Source organism: Apteryx mantelli, chromosome 16 (genome assembly GCF_036417845.1).
Source record: "Apteryx mantelli isolate bAptMan1 chromosome 16, bAptMan1.hap1, whole genome shotgun sequence".
NCBI classification, from domain to species: domain Eukaryota; kingdom Metazoa; phylum Chordata; class Aves; order Apterygiformes; family Apterygidae; genus Apteryx; species Apteryx mantelli.
This window is the reverse complement of record NC_089993.1, coordinates 1,187,118-1,211,426: the sequence shown is the minus strand read 5'-3', so window position 1 is coordinate 1,211,426 and position 24,309 is coordinate 1,187,118. Positions and strand designations below refer to the sequence as shown.

The 24,309-nt window shown below is 45.1% G+C and overlaps 1 protein-coding gene across 1 annotated transcript; it reads left to right on the top strand.

Annotated features, from left to right (window-relative positions):
- Positions 1–84: 84 nt before the first annotated feature.
- TELO2 (telomere maintenance 2) lies at positions 85–24,309 on the top strand. Its single transcript, XM_067306523.1, has 20 exons — positions 85–383; positions 994–1,271; positions 1,861–1,929; positions 2,513–2,660; positions 3,019–3,121; positions 4,358–4,426; positions 5,289–5,430; positions 6,876–7,012; positions 7,802–7,890; positions 9,165–9,275; positions 11,417–11,505; positions 11,803–11,894; positions 16,260–16,376; positions 17,007–17,078; positions 17,619–17,789; positions 18,729–18,820; positions 19,668–19,767; positions 20,165–20,229; positions 20,897–21,012; positions 24,204–24,309. Exons 1-20 carry the CDS (start codon positions 85–87, stop codon positions 24,305–24,307), a joined length of 2,463 nt encoding a protein of 820 aa, XP_067162624.1. The 3' UTR covers positions 24,308–24,309.

The window sequence follows — 24,309 nt, the reverse complement described above, 5'->3', positions numbered from 1 at the left end:
GCGGCGCCTGTCGCAGGCGTCACCCGCGCCGGGCCCGCAGATTCGCCGCGACACGGGGGAAGCCGGCAGCGAATCGGCAGGGCCATGGCGGCGGCGGCGCGGGCGGTGCCGCGCGCCCTGCGGGAGGCCGCCGCGGCCTTCTCGGCCGGCGGGGACGTCGCGGCGGCGCTGGGCGCGCTGCGGGCCGCCCTGGAGGCCGCGGGCGGCGCGGCCGCCCTGGCGGAGCGGGAGCGGGCGCAGTACGGCGCCTTCCTGCGGCGCCTCGTGGGGAACCCGGACTCGCTGCCCGCGCCGCAGCGGCAGCGCTTGTGGCGCGGCTTCTTCGCGGAGGCGCCGGCCGCGCTGGGCTTCCCGGTGCTGGCGGAGGCCGTGGCGGCGCCGGGGTCAGTGCGGCCGCGGGGGGGGTCGGTGGTGCCGGGGGCGGCGGGGGCCGCGGGTCCCAGCACCGCGCAGGGGGCGCGGAGACCGGCCGGGGGGCTGCGAGTAGTCGTAGCGGGGTGACCTGAAGGAGCGAGTGCCGCATCTTTCGTCTCAAAGCGTAACGGGAAGAGCCGCTGACGCGGGCTGGTGGCTGCTCCGTGCTCCCTCGGCCTTACAAAAGGCGCCTAAATACGCTGGCGGCAGGTTAAAATGGAGGGACGGGAATGGGGAGACTTGGTCTCTACGGGTAGCTTTGCCCCGATGCACTGTGTGGCCTTTTGCGGATCTCTGCATTTCAAAAGCCTCTTTACAGTGTTAACGGTTCCCAGAGAAGTCATGAAACTGCATTCAATTGTGTTTATCAAGTATCCTGCGTTTAGTGACCAGACAAAAACTGTGGAGATACAGAGAGGTTAAAATCTCTTTAAATTTTAAATACTCTGTATTGCTGTAGCAATATTGAGCAGCAGTGTTGCTGTAGTGGTGGGATCACAGTAGCAATATGATTGCGTGCACATCTTTTTTTTGTTGCTTAAAAAGGGACCAGGACTTATTCCTTTTCTTTTCTTCCAGTCCTGGCTTTTGTCTGACTATGGTCGTGGAGACACTAGAGCAGTTCCTGCAGGAGGGACGCCTTTCAGCTCTGATGTGGGAGGTCTGTCAGCAACAAGCACAGGATCGCTCGCCTGAGCTGCAAGAGACCCTGCTCAGCAAGATTGTGTGTTTGCCTGATCACGTGAGCAACAAGCTCCAGGGGAAAAACCCACCAGTATTCTTCCCGCAGAACTACTTTCCTCTGCTGGGCAGTGCAATTATCCAGGTGCTGCAGAAGATCTCTGATTCTCTAAGAGGTGAGATTGCAGGACTGTGCTATGGAGAGACAGCTCTTCTGAAAGAGCATTTTGTGCATGGACCTCCCCTGTTGGTGCTTGAAATACAGATAAGGGCTGTCACAGGGCTTCACATTCATCCTTCAGGCTGAAGTTCATTGTGCTTAAAAGTGTAAAATAGCAGGAATGAGGCAGATGGCCAAGGCTGCTTAAAATCCAGCTGAAAGCTACAATCCTATGAGTTGTTAAATAGCCTCATTTATTGCCAAAGTCATGTGGTTACTTGATCTGTGCTGAAATAGTTTGGAAAATTTAAACAATGCTGAATGAGTCAGGGGCTTTGTTACCACTGCATTACAGAAGGATTGAACTACTTCACTCTCCTGTTTCCCCCTGTATGTATTATTGGGTGGAATTTATCTGTGTTGCAGTGCCTGTGTTTTCTGCTTGGAGGCAGGTAATGGAGGGAGGAAGAGATTTTGCTTCAAGAGGAAAAACTAATCTGGATTTTCAGGCTTCAGTACTTGCAGAAGTGTACACACCTGCTTATGAAGCTTGTTTGGAGGATGCTGGTATTTGTCTTGCTAATTTTGTGTCTGTTTTGTCCCAGGTGGCTTGGATTGCTCAATCTCTTTTGTGTCTCATGTTCTGGGGAAGGTATGCATTCATGGGAGACAAAGTGAGTGCTTCACAATATTATTTTGGGGAGAGGGAAAATCTATTATAGTATATTAGTAAGGAAACATGAATGTGATAATAATCATCAGAGGAAGTGAGAGACTGGCCAGGTAATACTTTGGGTTTCTTGTGAATCAGCCTGTAGATGCTGACTGCTCTTTGCTTTATGAGACTACTCAACTATGTATCTGATAGATGTCGTGCTTTTGTGTCAGCTCATATGTGAATGTGCTGTACTCCTCTCAAAAGCTCATGAGAGTATTAGCCTTCTCTCTGTGCTGCCATTTTGGGCATAACTATCAAACGTTCTACTAGTGCTTCTCATCCAGTGGTCTGAAAGGGTATTGTAAATGCCAGCAAAAGTCACTGCCCATATGTAATTACCTTCTCACACAAGTAGCCTTCAGTCTGGCTTTGTTTCTTAGGCCACGGGTTGCTTCTTCCCGCGGGAACAGTTCGGAACTGCAAACTATTTGTTGTGTTTCTCCATCTGTAAGGAGCTTTAAATTTGCAGGCTGACCTTGAGTACAATCGTACCAGCTCTGTCCATCTAGAGTACTTACCTCTCTTCTCTTCCACTTCAGAAGAAATTCTGAGCGTTTTGGTGCCCCACCTAACGGACGTCACCAAGTCAGACTGCATCTGGCAAAGGATATGCTGGCGATTGGTTGAATGTGTGCCAGACCGCTGGATGGAAGCAGTGGTCCTTGGTTTTGTTCAGAGAGCATCAGGGTAAGAACTCTGTTTTCCTTTCTGATCCAGAGCAAAGGCTGAAATTATTTCACGAATGCTTTCAGTTTCCAGAAGAGGATGGCCTGTGTGTGTGTAGACTGTTTCCTGAGAGAATCTAGGGTTAAAATAGCTGATGGTTCCCCCTCAGGTAGAGCCTGCACCATTCCTTAAAGATCTGGATTCTGCAGTGAAAAGTGAAAGTTATTCACAATCACTGACTGTCTTGTAATTTCTAGAGCTGTTTTAATAATCCTTAGCTTTTGACTTCATTGCTGCTCACAGAATTGCATATGATCAGTGGCAGGATGACGATAATCACACCAATTCCTAAAGTTTTGCTATTGACCTGTCTTGCTAGGGCAGATGTCTTGTCTAGGTTGCTGGGGAACCTGGTTGTGAAAAACAAGAAAGCTCGGTTTGTGATGACGCAGAAGCTGCTGCTCTTGCAGTATGGCTACACGGTAAGGACTCTGCATTGAACGGTGATGTGGGAATGCCTGTCTTTCCCAAAGTATCGGTATATTTTTCAGCTGAGCTCCAGCTCGCCAATCATGAGCCCAATTTAACTCTATTATGAAATCGTCCCTGAATCTCTCAATCTCTCCACTTGTACCTGAGCTCTGTTGCTGTTCACTTGCATCCCCGTAGCTGAACATAAGAGAAGGGGTAAATGGTTGTTTTCAGGTCATGGGATTCATGTGCTCTCTCTGGGTTGATAGCGATTAGCAGAATTGCTGTCCTTTTTTTCTGGAACCAAATGGGTATTTGCACGTAATTTCAGTATTCTGGGGAGCTGGAGGTGTCTAATAAATTTAGGATCTGAAAGAAGAGACTGAAGAACCTATGACGCACCTTCAGGGATAAGAATTGAGATGAAGAGATGAGACGAGGCCTGAGTTTGATGTGAAATTTTCTTTCTCCTGATAGCATAAGGGAGAAATGCGAGCTAGAAGTGAAGCAGGCAATGGGTCCATGTAAGGGAGGCTGAGCCCATAACGATGCAGAATGCAAGACTTGTGCTCTGGCTTATGCTGGAGAGAATGTAGAACACTAAATATGAGGAGAGTGAAAGGGACAGTGTCAGCAAACGAACAAAAGTTCTCTGGTTTCACACCACTCATATATGTCACAGTGGGAAGAGTGTTATTAAAGACTCGCTGAGCACATTCATGCACCAGAGCCTGTCAATTCGCCAGGGGTTTCACCAGGGAGAACCTTTCTTGGCTTCTGTAGACACCTCTGAAGCTGTGGCCTGTAATAATGTATTTCAGTGCAGTAGCAGAACATGCTCACATGCTAACCTTGGTAGTTGGGTTTTTTTTTTTTCTCTATGCACCTTAAGTTTGTCGCACGGTGTTAGGAAGTGTTTCATGGCTTGCAATGTAAGAGGAATGAGGAATATTCTCTATGAGGGACATTCTCATGAGGGATATTCTCTGTCTGGCCTGCTCCATGCTTGCCTGAAATTGTGCTGGTCTGGTGTCAATGATGTAAACACTGTATTCCCATCCTGATTTTCTTTGTATTTTGTCCACAACTGTATGCACTTCATTTTTTAATTTGCCTAATTTTCTATCTCTGAATGTTGTGATCCAGTCCCTTGGAATAAAAAGATTAACATAGGAAAAATACACATTTGTCCTTGTGTCTGATAACTGTATGCCTAGTTAAAACAAGACCTGTGGTTTTCGTTGCAGACTGCAGTGCTACAGAATGTCCTTGGCTACCTGTCACTGGACAGCCTTCGACGTGCCTTATTGATCAAAGTAAGGTTTAGTAATATTTTTGGTGAGGTATCTGATGGAAAAAATTATACTGTGTGAGAGTGTGTGTGTGTTGTAGAAATTTGGTTCTTCTCTAATTCACCTCTGTTGCTGTTCATGAGAGTGAGGAAAACCTTAGCACACTGAACAATGCAAGATAAATAGCTTGTGGTGTACAAACTGAAGACTTTCTGCACTGCTCGTGTTCTTTTTTTTCATGTTTTATTGGCAAATTGTCTTCTGAGCAGCAGAACCAATGAAGCCTGGATTCCTACAGATGTCCTGTGTCCTCCTCCTCAGCTTCCTCCCTCATTCCCTATCTGTGTGGCTGGACAGGTGGCAGCAAGTGATGAAGCTGGTTCAGAGCTATGTGTGTGCTGAATGGCTGATGTTTCAGAACGTCTCTTATCTACCTTTCCCTCAGTGGGGATGCAGATCTCTTCCCTCTCCAAGTCAGCAGTATAATGGAACTTCTAGGAACTTTATATCGCTGGAAATCTCTACCCTTCTGTCTTTTTTTTTTTTTTTTTTTTTTTTTTTTTTTTTGGTATTGGTTACAGGTTCAGAAGTTATCTACGAGTACTGACAGCTATATAGACTTTGAAGAGTGGGCTTAAAAACTTACTGAACTTAGAGGAAGTTGGTGTGGAGTTCTCAGTTGACCAAACATAGTATCATTTTGGGCTATGAAATACAAAGTTAGCTCAGTTTGTAGGGAGAGTGTAATTGCACAAAGAATTACAAAGGCCGAAGGACCGTTGGAATATACGTTGTGTTGAATGAAAGTTAGAGTATTCCTTCAGAAAGGAAATTGCTTATGTGTGGTAAAGATGAATTTTGAGCCAACTCAGGTTTTGTGACTTAGGTGCTGCAAGAACTCTTGGAGACCTGGGGCAGCAGCAGTGCTGTGAAACACTCTCCAGCTGAGCAGCAGCAATATATTAGCAAGGCCATTCTCATCTGCCTCTCCCACCTGAAGGAGCCTGAAATAGAGAGCTGCAGACAAGGTGAGGTGGTGGAAAGAACAGGGGGATATATATGTTTAAAAGAAAGTCTGTCTGTAAGTAGAAAAACATTGTGTATTGATCTATAGATAAACAAAATCGTTCTGACTTCATCTTGGCAAACAAGGTGGCCTGCTGGAAATCTTTTTCTTTAGTACTGATAGGAGATAATTCCAAGTGCATATATATAAATTATAAAATTGGAGAACCAAATCTTTGAACTAAGGCTCTCTCACCTAAACAGTGGTTTAGGAAACAGTAGCTTTTGTCACAGGAAAAATAGGAATGATTCTGAGACACTGATTAGAAGAATGGTGCGATTTGCAATTTATAAGCTTGCTAGTGGAGCCTAAGTAAGGCTCTAAAGGTTTGGGGGTTTTTTTGTTTTAAAGTACACGGAGAATAAAAAGCTATTTGGTTAAACTGTGACTGTCCATGTGCATTCCTCTGTGTCATTCTGCTCCCTCCAAGTGTGATTATTCACTGGGTGAGTAAGGTTAGTACTAGTTAGCAAAGCTACAGAACCTATTACTGATTGCAGTTAGTGTTGAGACTACCAGTCCTACTAATCAGTAATTCCTTACTGCAGCTTTATGCTCCTTTTTCCATGCATCTGTCTCACTCTAGAACAGTGAGTTTTTATTGGCAAAGACCGCTTCTTTGTCCTGTGTTTATACAGTTCATAGCATTTTGGGGTCCTGGTCTGAGATTTCAGTTTCTTACTGCAATAAAAAAATTATCTGCCTAATTTCTGGGGTTGTTTCTGTTACTTCATTGTGCAGCTTTTTGTTTGTTTTTGGAAGGTTGACTTACAAGAACATAAATCTGTTTCATTCCAGAATCAATTCTTTAGGAAAATAAATAACCTGTTACAGTACTGTCCATTTTCTATCTGACAGCTGCTGGGGGGGGGGGGGAGGAGAAGCTTTTCTGAGTTGATAGGCTTGCTGCTGTTAGATTGACCTCTGTCTGGTAAAGGTGGCTACCATCATTCTCTGTGGGCTGAGAATTACCAGTATTGGCTACCTGTCTGTACATATCTAGATGGTGAGGGAAATTTCCCCCTCCACAATTGTTGTACTGATCAAAATTTGCAGTTTCCTTGTAACATGACGTTTCACTTCAGAAGTTTCAAAACACTAAAAGTGAACTAAATATTGATTTGACTTTTTATATTTCAGTGAAAAACTAAATATTCCAAATTTAGAACATATTTGTAATAATTTGTTGACTTCGTAGCCCCATGAAAAAGCACATTTTTATTATATTGGTGCTGAGGGGAGGTATTGCTGTTGCAGAAAAAGTAGTAGTCATGGTTGTGTTTTTAGGCCCTTCCTATGTCCCTACCTATTTTTGAGCAGTGGATAGCTAAAGATGCGCTCTTGGGGAACTGACATAAAGAGGGGTGTTTGTTCCTTTCCTTGTTTGATGCATTCTTTGTCTCCTAGAGCTTCTCGCAAGTATGATGGCAGGTGTAAAATGCCACCTGGATAGCAGTCTGCCACAGATACGGCGTCTGGGAATGATTGTGGCGGAGAGCATTAGTTTGAAGATAAACACTGATGGACCTGTCCTGAAATTTCAGGTGAGGTTCTAATGAAATTTCTCTCTAGTGTGTGAGGCTTGAGAGGAAATACAAGCTCTAAAACAGATGATTTAGGGAGTTATAGTGAGTGCTAATACTTATTATCTGGGAATAAAGAGAGGCCACAGCACTTACAAAAAGAGAGGTAATCTGTTTATAAAACAAAATTGTATTAAAAATACATGGGTGCGTGAGAGTGACCTTGGAGTGTAATCTGATGGCAGAGGTTAGGGTAAACTGTTGATAATAAAGGACTGCTAGAGGATAATGAGGACTGCACAAGAGAACTGGAATCTGATCCATGAAAGCTGAGAGGGAACTTCAAACCTAAACCAGTAGTGAATGTTTGGTCCCTGACATGGTAGGAACCACCTGCTCTGAGTTGAGATTTCCAAGGCTGACATGGAGATTTTAGCTGTGCTACTTCCAGCTGAGTTTATAAGAATTACGTGATTAAAATCTCATTCTTTCCTTAAAAACCGGCATCATCCATCATGTTGCACTGCCATTTATTAAATGTTTTAAAGGTTGTAAATAACGTTGTGACCATGTCTGAACCAGTACTACTGTTGAGTATTGAAACCTACTGCAAAGATTACATAAGGCACAGATTGCTGTACAGCATAAATACAATACTTCTGGCAGCCTCGTGATTGAAACAAATGGGATTTGTAAGTATTCAGCTGCTCATAATTCAGTCTTCATTTTTACATAGCAGAAGGGTCAAATGATGAATGCTGTGCACATCTGCAATCTTACAGTGCAATAACATTTATTCTGAATGTCTAGTATGAAGAAGACAATGAAACGCGAGAGCTGAAGTCCCTTCTGGTGCAGACTCCACCATGCAGTGTTGTCCCCAGCCTTCCAGACGATGAGTAAGATACTGCTACTGTTCATCTCCCATACTCTTTTAAGTAGCAAATTTAAAAAACATACTGAACAAAAGTGGGCAAGTTTTGTGTTTTTTCTAGATTATCAGTAGGGTCTCCATCTGCCAAGGATGTGTCATTTCAATTTTATCTTCTTCATGCTCCTTGTGATTTTGTTCGTGTCTATCACATCTTCCCTCAGTTGTCTCTTCCAGACTGAAGAATCCTCATCTATTTAGTTGTTCCTTGTATGGAAACTGTTCTGTACCTTTGATCATTCTTTTTTTCCCTTCTCCATACCATTTTTCAGTTATACATCAGAACTGTATGCAGTATTAAAGATTTGCATCTTATATATTCTTATAAAGCATTATAATGCACTTTATTCTTACAAGGCAGTATAATCATGTTAAATTCATAATTCAGGTGGTAGCATGTATTAAAATTGCTCATTTGACAGCTGCACATACTGAAACCGTACTGCAGTTTCTAGGGGTCATATATGCCCCTGAGTAGAATCAAACAAACCTTTCTGTCCACATCTGGAGAATCTTCTGGAGTTTATACCATATGCCCTCAGCCCATTCCTCAGTGACAAAAATCTAGCATGTCTAAAGACTGGGTCTGAGGTACTCTTAACTTTCATGGCGTCTTCTGAGGCTCTTGAAGCATATCATCAGCAAATGAATGAAGGACTTAATGTTATTAGGAAATGAAGCTGTCCAGAACTCCAGTGAAATACAGATTTATTACTCATGTTTTAGGAGCCTAATCAGCCTAGACAGCTGTTTGGGACAGCAGTTCAGAAGCAAAGAGATGAAAGGACATGCCCAAGGCCACAGAAATAGTTATAGAAACAGAAATCTTTTCTTCTGTTATCGTATTCATCCCATTAAGAAAAGTTAAAGATGCTTCTTCCCCATTTGTTCAGTTTTGTTCATAGCTTTGAATACTGTGCAGGCCAGCGAGATCCAGTTACCGCAAATGAATCTTTCCTTAGTTGTCCTAGACATAAGTTAGTGCAGGTGGAACACAGCAAATTAGCTAACTTAATTTTTTGTCATCACTTGCTCTTCCACTATGAGATTCCACTTCTCTTTTCCACTCAGCCCGTTCCCCCTCCCAGTACTTGTTTCTAATGCAGACCAGGCTAGGTGGGAGACTACAGCAGAAATAAGTATCTGCTGTTCTGTTTGGGCAGCAAGGTTGGATGGTGTGGGCAGTGTCTTGCAAATTAGGGCTGTTATTTTATTGATTTTAATGCTTCTCATTGCTCACAGCAGGAATGAAAGAGCAGATGCTGCACTGCCAGTGGTATTGGAAAGTAATGAGAAACCACACAGAGCAGCCCCTGTGATGCCTGATGAGGAGTCGGATGCTGAGCTTGACAGGTATGTGTTAGAACAAGTCATGGGGCAAGAAACTGGTAGGAAATAGAAAACATTTGGCAGGTTCTTATGAGCGGACTCGGAGAGAAGGGAGCTATTGGTACCTGCTTATGTCGGCAAATCTTGTGCTTTCTGGCTAGACAAGGGAGCAGACCTTGTTCAGAGGAGTGGTATTCCGCAGAGTAGGGGATTGCATATGTGTGTTAGTCAATAATTTGAGTAAAGCCAGCATCATGTACAACCGTTCGATTTATTCCATTTGACTGACTTAGCTACATGTTTCCTGATAGAATGTAGTGGAAATATTGATGTATTTATCCATTTTATTAGAGGACCTATCATATCTTGTTACAGAACTGCTCTTTCACTTGCCCTCAGAGTAATTCATAGGGCTTCCTAAGATGACTGTCTGAAGAATCTCTGTTTAGTTTGCCCTTCTTCCTTAGGGCAAGTACATCAGTTTTGGTGTGAAATCAGATCTCTCCTGTCAAACTTTTTCACCATTACTTCTTGCTCACAAAACTGCTTAGTGCAGATTAGGCTTCACCTGTGGCTTATCCATCACATTCCTTTGCGCTCTTTAAAAGAGGCAACTTGTTCACTGAAATATGAGCAAATGCTGAATTAAAGACCAGTGTAAAATAATGGCCTCTATCTGCTATTTGGATGTGTTAAACATATAAGGTGATTGAGAAGCTCTGCAAGCAACACCTTTCAGAGCCTGATACAGAACAGGATCTGCAAAGTGAAAAGCCTTGACTTTCTAAGCTATGTGTGGGCTTAGGACGAAAGCATCTTTTGGCCAAGACTGTGGTTTAGAAAGGCATTAAGAATTGTCCAGCAGGATCAAGCAACTGTGAAGGATCAAGACACTCAAAGCCTGTTAATGCCAAAGTGTGCTATGAATATGGGCCTACACTAGCATGGTTTTATCATGGGTGAATGGCCCTTCCCCCCTCCCCCCTTTTCTTTTTAACCTATGCATTAACAGTTGGTTTTCCCTTACTGTCCAGTTCACCTTTGAGAATTCTCACACCTGAGTCACTTGAATTTTCCTTGGCTCTGAGCTGTTGACTGAATGTATTCACTGCGTGCTCCCTGTTGAAAGCAGAATGTCTCGCTGGCAGGCTACAGGCAGGAGTGCAGATCAGCAGGGTTGTAGGGTGAAAGTGGTCATAGCTCTTAAATGAAATGATGCGTTAAAAAATCCTCCCCCAAATTCCTATTAGATAGCAAATGTTTTGTGTCTAGCATTACTCCATCATTCATTAACCCTGAGGTAGGTGGCAAAAGGTAGACAATAAAAGTAACAATTGATAGAAGTAGCCTTGTGGAAAGGATTATTTGTTAATTTTCTATGTGATTAATTCCCCTGATTTCTTTTCTGAAGCCCTCAGGCACTGTGCACAAACTATGAAGAAAGGTCCAGATTCATAAAAGCATTTAGGCTCCTGTCTTGGGCTCACTGTTTCCCTTTTAAAATAATGAGCTAAGAGCTGAAATGTTCTGTTGACTTTGGATCCAAGAGTCTCCAAAGTCTTTATCTTGCTTAATTTTAAGCATTCACAATGCAAGTGTTTTTGTCTGAATCTGTCACCATGGTCTTCTCTGTGGTCAGTGTAAAGGTACAAGCAGTTCTAGGGCACAATTCATGTGATCTGTTTTAGTATGTTTTGGGGAAAAGATGAAACACCTTGACATGTTCCTTTTTTCCCATTGATTTTAAAGGAAGTGTAGACTAACTGAAGTAGAGACTTTTACTTCTGTATAGGTGAATTCCACACCAAATGTCCCTAAACTAAAAAAAGAAACAAAAAAACCCAACACCCTTTCCCCCGCTTCCACACCACCCTACCTCATAGTGGCAAAAGCCAGTATCTTATTTTCAAGGCACTTGCTATGTTTTGATGTTTCATGGGGGAGTTATTTTAGTCAGTCCCACATACACTTGTGCTTTATAGCCAGTGTTTCCTTTGCTGTCTGAACCCTTATAGGTTAGGTTTCAGCAGTGCTACTGTATGATGCAAGAGCAACAGTGTTAGGAGAGTGTCTGTGCTGCATCTTTCTCTTTTGTATGGATATCTGGGGAAGGGAGAGTGTCCAGACCCCATAGAGTAACTCTTGCCTATGTATTTCTTTAACAGTGATGATGACCTCATCCCTTATGACATGTCAGAGGATAAAGAATTAAAGACTACTAAGGCTCCTGTATATATTCGAGACTGTATTGAAGGTATGAGATTTTGGGTTGAGTCTTCATCTGTTTCTTACTACGCTTTTGTGAAAGGGGTCTCCATGTAGGTGAATTTTTTTTTTCTAAGCTGATTGGATGAAACTGTAGAATTTCAGTAATGTGGGCTCAAGTGCTGCACTATAAATTTCTGAGTTTAGTTCCTAATGCCTGTCATGTGCTGGGTTAGCAATATCTTCCTATTATAAGAGAAGAATTATTGGCAGAGGAAGGTTGGGATATATACCTGAGCTTGACCATTCTGTTAATAGCTTTTGTTTGTCTTTTGATTACCTTTAGTCCTGACAGGATCTGACGATGTGGACAAATGGGATGCTACAATCAAGGCTCTTGAGAACTTGATTCAAAAGAATCCAGCAGCAACAAGAGAGGTGAAGCAGTATGGGCTGACAGTTACCAGTGGGCTGTAATACAGGGTTTCACCTTTGCCCTCGTGAAGAGACTAAACTTGCCAACAAGCAACAGGCCAGGCTAAGGTGCACCTGAATTTAGAGCTTTCAGCTTGGAAAGAGAAATAGAAGGGAATATCTTCTTTGGAGATGAGGCTACATAGGCACAGAGGAGCGAAGGAGCTGGCAAAGGTGACCAAAGATGCCAGTATGTATGTAAAGGTGCCAGGATGGCATTTGGCAGCTCTTGCACTGAAAATGAAATGTGTGTGGAGGTAGATCCTGCCAGCAACTTGAGACAGCAGAGGGTATTGGAAGCTGCATGCTTTGTGCTGGGCAGAAAAAACATAAGAAATGCAATGAGCGCAGCTAACAGAGGCAGCGAACAGACGCAGCAGTTTGCACAGCAGTGTTTGGGCTCTGACTGGAACTTGAGGATCTTGTTGGAAGTTGTGGGCTTTCTGAGGACCCCCGAGGAACTAGAAGGTGATTGCTGTGAGCAGGAAAGGGGAAGCTAGGCAAGGACAACTGCAGGAGGCCTTGACTTCTCCTGGGAAAAGCTCCTGGGAAAAGCTCTAGCTAGGAGTGGCTGCTGCTAAGGAGCTCTCTTGGTTGCCCCTGACCAGAGGGAGTTGGGGCCTTTGATCCCAGTGGCCCTTGATTAAGGCAGATCAAGCACCCTCTTAGCCAGTGCTAGGGAGGGGCCTATATAAGAGCCAGGCCCAGAGCGCAGCGAACAGACGCAGCAGTTTGCGCAGCAGTTTGCGCAGAAGGGCACAATAAGGCACCTTCGTTTCTGATCCCTGTGGCGTACGCTTCCTCAAGTATGGTTGTGACACGCCGCACAGCGCATTCCCCAGCGGCTGTTGGAGTTGCTGTGTCAGAGGCTTGGACCCAGACAGACCCTCTGACAGTAGTTGCAGCTCTGCAGGTCTCAGGCTGCAGGGAGTGCTTGGGGCCTCTCTGGGAGGCCTGGGCTGGCAGTCAGCTCTCCTGCAGGAGGTGTGCTGCTGTTGACGAGTTGTGTCGTCAGGTAAGGGAGTTACGGGAGGAGGTCAGTAGGCTGCGCAGCATCCGAGAAGATGAACAAGAGATAGACAGGGTATTCTCGGAGACTGTGCAGCTTCGGGAGTCCCAACCCCCCACAGCAGTGGAGTTGCTGGAGGGCTCTGTGCCATGTGAAACGGTACATTATAACACTGTAGAAGAAGGCTGGAAACCGGTCGCTGCTCATGGGAGGAGAAAGGCTCCTACTCCTCCCGAAGACTTGCAGCTGAAGAACAGGTTTAGTGCCCTCCAGGATGAGGAGGAGATGGGCATGGCTCCAAGGGAAGTACCTGGAACAACAGACCCTGTGCCTTGCCGGAACACCCGGAAGAAGCGGCAGGTGATTGTTGTGGGGGACTCCCTGCTGCAGGGACGGAGGCAGCTATCTGCTAACCTGACCTCATGTCTAGAGAGGTTTGTGGCCTGCCAGGGGCTCATGTGAGAGATGTCATGGAAAGACTGCCAAGGCTTGTCCGCGCTTCGGACTATTACCCACTGCTGCTCTTCCATGTGGGTGCTAATGACACCAAGGGCAAACTGGAGACCATCAAGCAGGATTTCAGAGCTCTGGGGATGGTGGTCAAGGGTCTGGGAGCCCAGGTCATCTTCTCCTCAATCCTGCCAGGGAAGGGGATGGATGTGAGGAGGAGGAGATGGATTTTCCAAGTTAGCAACTGGCTGCGCCACTGGTGTTGGCAACAGGGTTTTGGTTTCTATGACCGTGGGACCTTGTTTGAAGATCGACAACTGCTGGGGAGAGATGGGATCCACCTCACTAAGCGGGGCACACATGTCTTTGCCAACAGGTTGGCCAACCTGGTAAGGAGGGCTTTAAACTAGGAAAGACGGGGGAAGGGGAGAGTTATCGTGCCAGGGTAGTTGGCAAAAGACAGCTCAAGTCAGGACACCTCCAGCAGGTGAATGCAACCAGGGAAGTGCGCGTGGGATGTGGCTATGGAGGGTCCTCTTGCACCCCTCCTGGGAAACCTGCATGCTCGATTACCTCTCTGAAATGCCTGTACACCAACGCACGCAGCATGGGGAACAAACAGGAAGAACTAGAGATCTGTGTGCGGTCGCAGGGCCATGATCTCATTGCCATTACAGAGACATGGTGGGATTGCTTGCATGACTGGAGTGCTGTCATGGATGGCTACGTGCTTTTTAGGAAAGACAGGCCAGGAAAGTGAGGTGGTGGAGCTGCTCTTTATGTGAGAGAGCAACTGGAATGTATCGAGCTCTGCCTAGGGGTGGAAGAAGAGCAAGTCGAGAGCTTATGGGTAAGGGTTAAAGGGCAGGCTAGCATGGGTGACACTGTTGTGGGTGTTTACTACAGGCCACCTGATCAGGAAGAGGAAGTTGATGAGGCTTTTTACAGACAACTGGAAGTAGCCTCACGATCCCAGGCCCTGGTTCTCATGGGGGACTTCAACCACCCTGATATCTGCTGCAGAGACAACACGGCTAGGCACAAACAGTCCCGGAGGTTCCTGCAGAGCATTGGTGACAACTTCTTGACACAGGTGGTGGAGGAGCCAACAAGGAGAGGTGTGCTGCTGGACCTCGTACTAACAAACAAAGAAGGACTGGTGGAAGATGTGAAAGTCGGGGGCAGCCTTGGCTGCAGTGACCATGAGATGGTGGAGTTCAGGATCCTGCGAGGAGGAGACAGGGCACTAAGCAGGATCGCTACCCTGGACTTCAGGAGAGCAAACTTTGGCCTCTTCAGGTAGCTACTTGGAGGAATCCCATGGGTTAGGGCCCTAGAAGGAAGGGGCGTCCAAGAGAGCTGGTTAATATTCAGACATCACTTCCTCCAGGCTCAAGATCGGTGCATCCCTATGAGTAGGAAGTCAAGCAAAGGAGGTAGGAGACCTGCATGGATGAGCAAGGAGCTCCTGGCAAAACTCAACCAGAAGAAGGAAGTGTACAGAAAGTGGAAAGGGGGACAGGCCACTTGGGAGGAATATAGGAACGTTGTCAGAGTATGCAGGGATGCGATGAGGAAGGCTAAGGCCCGTTTGGAATTAAATCTGGCGAGAGATGTCAAGGACAGCAAGAAGGGCTTCTTCAAATACATCAGTAGCAAGAGGAAGACTAGGGAAAATGTGGGCCCTTTGCTGAATGGGGTGGGTGCCCTGGTGACGAAGGATACAGAGAAGGCAGAGTTACTGAATGCCTTCTTTGCTTCAGTCTTTACTGCTCAGGCCAGCCCTCAGGAACCCCAGACCCTGGAGGCAAGAGAGAAAGTCTGGAGAAAGGCAGACTTTCCCTTGGTTGAGGAGGACCGGGTTAGAGATCATTTAAGCAAACTTGACACCCACAAATCCATGGGTCCCGATGGGATGCACCCACGAGTGCTGAGGGAGCTGGCAGACGTTATTGCTAAGCCACTCTCCATCATCTTTGAAAGGTCATGGAGAACAGGAGAGGTGCCTGAGGACTGGAAGAAAGCCAATGTCACCCTAGTCTTCAAAAAGGGCAAGAAGGAGGACCCAGGAAACTACAGGCCAGTCAGCCTCACCTGCATCCCTGCAAAGGTGATGGAGCAGCTCATCCGGGAGGCCATCTCCAAGCATGTGGAGGACAAGAAAGTGATCAGGAGTAGTCAGCATGGCTTCACCAAGGGGAAATCATGCTTAACCAATCTGATAGTCTTCTCTGATGGAATGACTGCCTGGGTAGATGAGGGGAGAGCAGTGGATGTTGTCTACCTTGACTTCAGCAAGGCTTTTGACACTGTCTCCCATAACATCCTTATAGACAAGCTCAGGAAGTGTGGGCTAGATGAGTGGAGAGTGAGGTGGATTGAGAACTGGCTGAATGGCAGAGCTCAGAGGGTTGTGATCAGCGGCGCAGAGTCTAGTTGGCCTCTGCCTCTGCCCACTGAGCGAGGGAAGGCATGCAGTGTGGTAACTGGTGTGCAACAGGCTGCTGCTTTTGTCAGACACTGTACTGAGCTGGAGGGACTTTTAGGGTGGTACTGTACTTGAGCTGTAGTGACAAGTCCTCCTTATTTCATGATGGTAAGATTCGTTCAAAAAGCTGTATCACAAAGTGAATGTGGACAGAAAAATAAGCTTAGGGGTTTGTTCAGTGCTTTGAGAAATCTGTGTCGATGGCGTTTAGCTTAATGTGTTTTCTCTCTCTCCTAAGTAATAGACGTACTGTTGCCTATATTTTGCTCCCTCGTTGTCTTTCCTGAAAAAAATAAGAATGGACAGTGAATGCTGCTCTGTAAATCCTGTGAGAAGGAAAATACCTGCAGTGATTTGATTCCTCTGTTCATATTTCAAACAGGTTAGTGTGGAGCTGGCAAAAATACTACTGCACCTGGAAGAGAAGACCTGTATTGAAGGCTTTGCAGAGCTCCGTCAGAGAGCCCAAGTAGCTGTTTTAATCACTGATCCAATACCTGTGAGTCCCCCTTACTGCTTCCCTTTTTCCAATTGAGGCAAAGGCAAGGATTTAAGCAGGTGAAGTCTCTTGCTAGCTGGGTAGAGGCACCTACTGGAATATGTTAGAATAGCTAGTTGATGTCTGACAGCGTTTATGTGAAGATGGGCTGTGTACTGAAGAATGGCTGAAACAAGGGGAAAGGGAAAACTGGCTGCAAGGGACCAGAATAACTGTGTGGAGACCACTACTATGGGTATACCTGACAAGGCAAATTAGGTGAGCACTTGTTGCGCTGAAGGGAGATTGTTTCACATACAGGGAAACTGAGGCACAAAAGATTTCCCTAAGAGAAGGCTTGGGTGCTGTTTGTAATTGGCGGCAGTGGCAGTTGTTTGGATACCTCTGTATAAGAGGTGCAAAAGAATGGCAAAGTCCTGTTTGTCATTCACATCCTTTGGGAGAATCGAGAAGTAGAAACTTCTGAATTTCCCATACTCACACAATTCTTCTCCTCCCTTCTCTTGGAGGCTTGTTGTTCACTAACAGGGAGCAGGATTTTTCCTGAAACAGGGTGCTTTTGGAATTAGTGGGAAGGCTGTTTCCAGACTGTGTTTGTGTTCACTGCTCCTCAATTTTTTTCCTGTACAGGTAGCACAGTACCTGACCTCTCAGTTCTACTCCCTGAACTACAGTCTTCGTCAGCGCATGGACATCCTTGATGTAAGTGCTCTTCTCTTCCCTTTGCGCTTCCCTTGTACTGCCGTTTCCCTGAGATGTAACGGGGAGGAGGCAGAGGCGTGGGAAGCTCTCAACTTGGTATTTGTGCCTGGCATTCCTCTCTTGTTCTTAATCCTGCTACATTCCAAGTATACAGCAATTTTTGCCCACAAAATGCAGGACATATGGTGGTCATCTGCCTAGAAGAAGCCAGTCTTTCCTAACATGTCATCAGTCTGTTACCTCTTCACCTTCTGAAAGACAGCAGTCTTGCCTCTGACTCCTTCCACACCATTTTACCTTCTGTGCCTAAACAAGGAGCCACTGTTCTGTTCCAGGGCCAAATGCCTGAGTATTTGGCCCAATACCTCAGAGCCAGTTGATTGTCTGGGGATCAGTTACTCGCCCTGTTGTTCTTTGTCCTTCACCCATTGTCCCTTTCTGCCTTGGTATCAGTTTGGGTGCAGGCAATTCATTTATTGTTGCTGTTCCCTAGTACAGGGATTATCCCTTTCTAATAAAACCTCCCTCTTTTTCATCTAGGTATTGGTTCTGGCAGCTCAGGAAATGTCTTATCCCAAAATCCGTGGAAAGAACAAGCATTCTGGTGCTCAGAAACCTTGTATCCAGCTCCTTCCTGGAAGTGACAGCTCTAAGGACTGGAGAAGGATTGTCAATGAGAGGATCAAAAGCAAGACCCGGAGGTTTGCTAAGGTGAAACCACAGCAGAAACATAGTAATGTAAAATTCTGCAAAAGTAGAGACAGTAGGAGTGACTCTAGGAGTTGCTGTAGTTCTAGCTAAAAAGAGCAAACTACCTGTGAAGTTGGGCCCAATCCAAAGTGTTTGTTGATCACTAACAGGAAGCAGGATTTTTCCTGAAATGGGGTGCTTTTAGAATTAGTGGGAAGGCTGTTCCCAGACTGGATTTGTTCGCCACTCCTTGATTTTTTTTATTTATTTTTTGACTGTTTAACTTAAAACATCAATTCCACTTTAATCTCCTGCTAAATCTTTTCCGGTGGGAAGTATCACTTCCCATAGTCCTCTCCCAGCAGGGAGAGGATAATAAACCTTGAACTCCTTGCCTTGCATTGAAAGATAGTTGTTGCTGTTCTATGCTTGTTCTGAGCACATCTGGCCGCTGCAGGGAGCTGTGACTGCACCTCATGGACCGCAGAGCTGCTTCTTTCAGACTAGCTGTCTCTGGACTGGACTGTAGCCTCAAGCTTCCTTTCTTTTTTGGGGATATAAATTGATGTCTGTTTCCTAGGCCCCAGAACTCCCTTGTGGTTCATCCTGGAAGACCTGCTTCCCAGAACTCTCTTATCCCTTGTTCTTGTCCCTATATTCTTGTTTCTTGTATTTAACCCAGCAGTACTGAGCTATATTGTATTGAAATATTTAGAGGTGAGTGTGAGGGAATCTGATGTGGGAAGTGAGGAGACCCATCTAGCTAGCCATAGGTGTGCAGGCAAGCAGTAACTATAGGATGGTGAGATGATGCAAGAAACATATTTCAGTGATTAAAAATAAAAATAATAATAATAATAATAATAAAACAGTAGTCTTGACAGTGTCTGGTGAAATGGGTTAATACAGAACTGTAGAGTGCTGCATCTTGTTTCTAGACTTCAATTTTCTCTTGGACAGGGTCAGTCTGAAGTGAAACAGGATTCTGTCCCAAATGAGTTCAATTCTATTGCTGGGCACTTTTTCTTCCCGTTGATCCAGAACTTTGACAGGTGAGTGTGAACTCCTCAGGATGTGGGCATGACAACTGCCAGGGTGAACTGTTCTGCTTGCCTCAGAGCAGCAGAGTAAAACCCAGAAGTTGTGCAGCAGTCCTGTGAGACCACACAGAGCTGATGCCTGGCACATGCAGAGGGCTTAGGGAGGAGGGTTTTGTGTTATCTCTCAGACTTATCCTGTGAAGTTTTTTGGGGGAGGGAATATGTAAGACCCTGCAGTAAGTGAATATGCATTACTAACAATAACCTGTTGGCAGGTGCATGGGAGTTGACTTTGGTACTGAATACTACTTTGGCTGAGCACCCACCTTGGGGGGGGGGCTCACAGTAACCCACAAAACTGGGGCTTTGGTCTTTAACAGAAGTTAATTCTATCTGAAATCTGGGCCTGTCACCCAAATAGGTGTTTGTGACCATGATATAGCTGAAAGACATCCTCGCCTTTGCAGGACACAGTCTGTTGTCTTATGTCTTTACTTACCTAAGGAAGAATCAATAATAATCGATTCTGTAATAGTCAAGATTCTTGTCCTACCAATCATAATGGTTTGTTTCTAGTATGGCCATGAAGCTAGCTTTTGCATGTAGTTCTGAGTAAAGCTAGCTGTAGGTAGAATAAGTGAGACCTGCTGTAAGAGTAGAGGGTATTTACTGCTATGAGAGCAAAGATGGGAGAAAGCAGCTGTGGCCAGTAATAAACTGGGAATGCCTCTGTTACAATGATTGTTTTAGGAATTGAGGCTTGTGTGTGACATTTTTTTCTGCATAACCACCCTGACCGTTCCAAAGTGCGCTGATCAGCCTTGCCACTGCTACAGGACTGTATATATTGCACTTGCAGGCCTTTGTCAACATTTGATCTACTAGGAGAAGATCACTTTGTGCTTGGAAGATTGGCGCACACATTAGCAATCCTGATGTACTTGGCTGTCAATGCTATGGTAAGAAAGGCTACGTAAGCATGCAGGTAGCAGGAATCGCTTCCAGCCTTGGGAACTCAGAGGTACCTTCTGAAATAGCAGTGTGCTCTGGGGCTTGCTACACACAGCCTGGGAGCAAGTCTGAGTCCCATGGGCTGAGGAGTTGCAAAAAGGGCTGAGAAAAGATGGTCAGAAAAGAGATCTGGGCACTTCTCCTCCTGCTTCTTTGGATAGTTCTTCTATCAACTTCTGTGGGATATGTGACACATTGTTTCATTTCACTGTCTTAGTTTCCTCATCTGTAAAATGGAGTTAATTGTAACCTTGATGTTCACAACAGTGTATGTCAAGGTCCAGTTCCATAGGTTAGTGTGAATGTGAAGGTATTCAGTGTTTCTCTCACAATCGTCTTTTACAGGCAGTCACCACAATGGGAAAGGCGCTGCTGGAGTTTGTTTGGGCTCTGCGTTTCCACACAGACTCGTAAGTTGTATCTGTATGCTTTCATTTTTAAAGATTAGCTTTGAGCCAGGTGTCCAACCATGGCTTGTCTTTGTCCAAGAGAAGCATCTAACTGAGCATGTTGATGACTTAATGCATTCTTCTCTCTACTCTCCTCCTGCCTGTGTTCTTATGACATTGAGCATTTCAAGAGCAAGAACTTAGAATGACATTGTCACTTCAATGTCAGACCAACATACGAATTTAGCTAGTGTCTTCTGTTATGGAGGGACAGTCATTACCTGTAGAAAGCATGACAAATTTCTCGATCCACTATCCTGGTGCTATTTCAGCTATTTTTACTCAGAGACCTCAAAAAACCTGATAGGTTGAATTCCCACGTTCAACCTTGGAAAGAAATCAAGACATATAGCCAAAATGCTGTAAACATCCAACTTCTGTTCAACCTCAGACTTTTCTAGGTCTCTGAATTATGGTAGACTCCCTAAACCACAGCTTGGCTGGGGCTGCATATATGGGCACTATGCTAGCTAGTGCGTGATTAAACTCTTGATCAGCAGGGGTATGGCAATAGTGATTATAATCACAAATAGTGGAACCTGGAGGACCCTTGGGGTGAGGAATATTAAGTAAATCAAGATCGAGTAAGAAGCTGCAGGCTCTCATCAGTTCAGTCCTTCTCCAACAGGTATGTGCGCCAGGGTCTCTTGTCCTGTATCTCCTCCATACTCCTCGGGGTCCCTACTGAACATCTTCTGGAAGACACGACTGAAGAGCTCTTGGAGACTCAATCCTGGCTGGCAGGTAAGAAGGGGTGATATAAACCAATGTTTTCTTGGTTAGTGCTGCAGTTTGTGTGCAGAATCTCTTTAAAACTGTGATGGTAGCAGTAATGTCCTTGTGCTGCTCACCAGAGCCTTGCATGATAATCGTGTTTATCACTTGCTTGTAAGTCTAGATCAAATGCCAGACTGCATTCTGCTGTAGAGATGTATTGCAGAGGTATCTAAAGAATAAGGTGAGAGCTGCCTATGGCATTTTAAAGTATGGCTGTCCTCACCTTAAAGAGGGAAGCAGTAGCCAACCAAAAATCCTCAAATGAAGGATATGCCCTCTTTCTCTGTCTAAGCCTCCAACTACTCATCTCATGGAGCTGCAGAAGGCAATGTCACATTGCAGATTACATCCAGGCATTGAGTTTGACCAGCTGTAATACATAAGGCTTTGTATGGCCCTTTTATACTATATGCCTAAAGGATGGGTTTCATTAGTGCTAAATAGGAGGAGAAAGAAGAACATAATCCCATCTTCTAGCTTCCTGTTGCTGATGGAAAGAGCAACCTCTAAAAGAGAGCAAATGATTTAGCTTGTATTGAGGGAAGATGCATTGTGTGCAGAGCGCAGTTTTTGTGGGTTCTGGTAGACTGGAACTACCCAGGTCGGTGGTTGAGTATCACAGCGCGCTGAAGTACAAGAGGAAATAAATAATGCTGTGTGCTTTGTGTCTCTGAAGCCTCCGCTGTATTCTGAGTGGAGCTTGTGTGACTCCCAGGGTTGGTTTCCTTCACCAGTCTTACTCTTGGTGAGTTGGCTTCCCACAGGGAGCAGGCAGGAAGTGACATTGACACAACTGGCCTCTGATCCCTGCAGGTTTTGGAGCTCTGTGCACTTTAAAAGGAAGAGATCTGCCCTTTGGGGCCAAAAACTTTACTTTTCCCATGACATGGTGTGCTCTGAAGAATCTGCTTCTCTCTGCTGTTAAAGTAAAGCCTTTCCAGGAATGTTTTGAATGTCTTTTCAGCATGAAGGTCGGTGTAGTCTGTTTTTAATGAGTTATTTTTGGCAGGAGGACAACTGAGGTAGTAGCATCTTTTTATGCCTGTAGATAGTGTAATAGCCACCTCTCTTCACGTAGTGCTATTGTGTGGAAATTGTGCATTAGATCCTGGTGAGACTGACAACAGAATAAGATCACAGTTGTCTGTGTATAGCAAAGAAGGGGAAATTGTTGTAGGAGCCATTCAGAAACCTTAAGGAATACAACTCGGCTCCACTTCTAGTCAAATACTATTTAAGTGCAATTTAAAACTTACATATCCTTTTAGAGCCACACCTTGAAATACAACAGCCTCTTGGGCTCTGCCTTGGCTGTTTGTCTTAAGCTCTTGGGAAAACAGCTATCACATGGAGGCACTGGGCTCCCCCTTGCTGCTCCAGCAGGTGAGGTCAGTCACTAGTGACCTGTTTTTGTGATGGAATCATGCTTTCAAGCTAGCTGGCTTGCTGTTGCTTCGTGACTCTTCCAGACAAGGTTTGCAAGAAGAGGTGACATCTATCAGTCAGATCTGCTGCTGTAGCTAGGAAAAATGACAAGCTATCAAACATGCAAGCTTTACACAATGTGTGACTGCCAAGAGAATTCACCACATCCCCTGCTATTGCTAAAGCACAAACGGGGACAAGGAGCTAGCAAACATTTTCCATGAAGCATTTACCAGACATCTACAATTCTGTTTTAATTTGTTACTACATCACAGCCTGCACAGCTTACTGTAGTTCCTAGCATAACTATGAATGACTGTTCCTGCTCCTCAAACTTTGTGCTGGAACCAGAACTGTTCACCACACTGTAAACACTTTCTATCAATCATCTCAGTTGCTGTTTTGGCACTATCTAGTTAGTGGGTGCTTTGGAACATTTCAGTGGAAGAGAGAGAGGCTAAGATCTACCTCGTACTTGTCTGTCATTACCCTTAATACTATGCTGGACCTACTATTCAGTAGCTTAATCTTTCTTGGGGTGTGGTGGGGGAGAATACCTAAGCATTTCTAGGAACCAACTCCTTTAATTCTTCAGCAGCTGCCTTTGAGGGAATTTTCTACCCCTTGCACGTACTGTAGAGCTATGTCACAGGTACGTTTGTTTTATGTACGGATCTGAATGAATCGTAGTGCCATGTGCCTCCCTTTCAGTGGAGTCAATTCAAGGTCCATGCTGATGCAATTAGAAACAGTGCCTATCTCAGGCTGTAAGCTTATGAGTTTGTACTAACCTGTCTTGTAGCCTCCCACTCTTTGCCTTCTGTAGAGGGAGTATGGAAACACCACAGCAAAGCTCTCCCTGAGTTTATAAATAGCCCTACTCCATCTGAATGAGTCATGTGTTTGGGCTGACAGTGCTGGGCTCTGAGCACACTGCTTGTGCGTACAGGATATCCTTACACAGGCTCTCTGCTCTTCCAGGCTCCCCATGCTCCGACATCCTGAGTGCATCCTGGTTTTTACTTTGCAGGCCCATTAAGGGCCCCTGAAATAACAGCTGCTGGAGCAGCTTCATGCCTAGCCTAAGGCAAAAGCTTTCCCTTACATGCTGCATAAAGTGGGAAAGTACTACTAGTTTATCAGAAGACTAAATCTGTAAGAATTGATAATGTTTTGAAACTCGGGGGCTGCCTTTCTTTCCTCTGTTTAAAGGGCACTGTGATCACTGGTGTGAGAAGGGAACAACACTGAGCACTTGTTTATACTGCAGAAACGAGCAGAGTGGAGACAGACTTCTGAGCAAGTGGATTTATAATTGCAAAATGCATTCATGCTAGTAGATCAGCTATAGAGAGGTTATGCACCTCTCAAGTACACAAGCCTAAACTCTGGCATGGAAGTTGTTCAACTGAATGCAAGGTTAGACAGTCCCTGTAAGTGTTGCAACCCATAGGATACTTGCTTCTGCTACAAGAATAAAATGAGCATTACCATGTGTGACCATCACAGCTTACCTAAATTCATATAGCTCAGGCCATCTTCCAGATGATCAAGTTTGGGCATCTTTTCTCAATGTCCAAAACATTCCTGCAAGTGCTGAGGTCCAGCTGAGGCTTAGTTCTTCTTGCTGTTGCCTTTAGTACTGTTTTGTGATGGTCAGTGAAACAGTACAGAAGTGTTAGATGAAGAGCAGCTTTTGCCATCTTCCAAATAAGTGTCTTCCTCTTTTACAGATGTGGTAGAGAAGGACCCAGATGGGGACTGCAGGAGGCTGGCCTTGCAGAACTTGCTACTGATGGAGAACCTGAAAAAGAAACTCGAAACCGTCCCTTCCTAGTT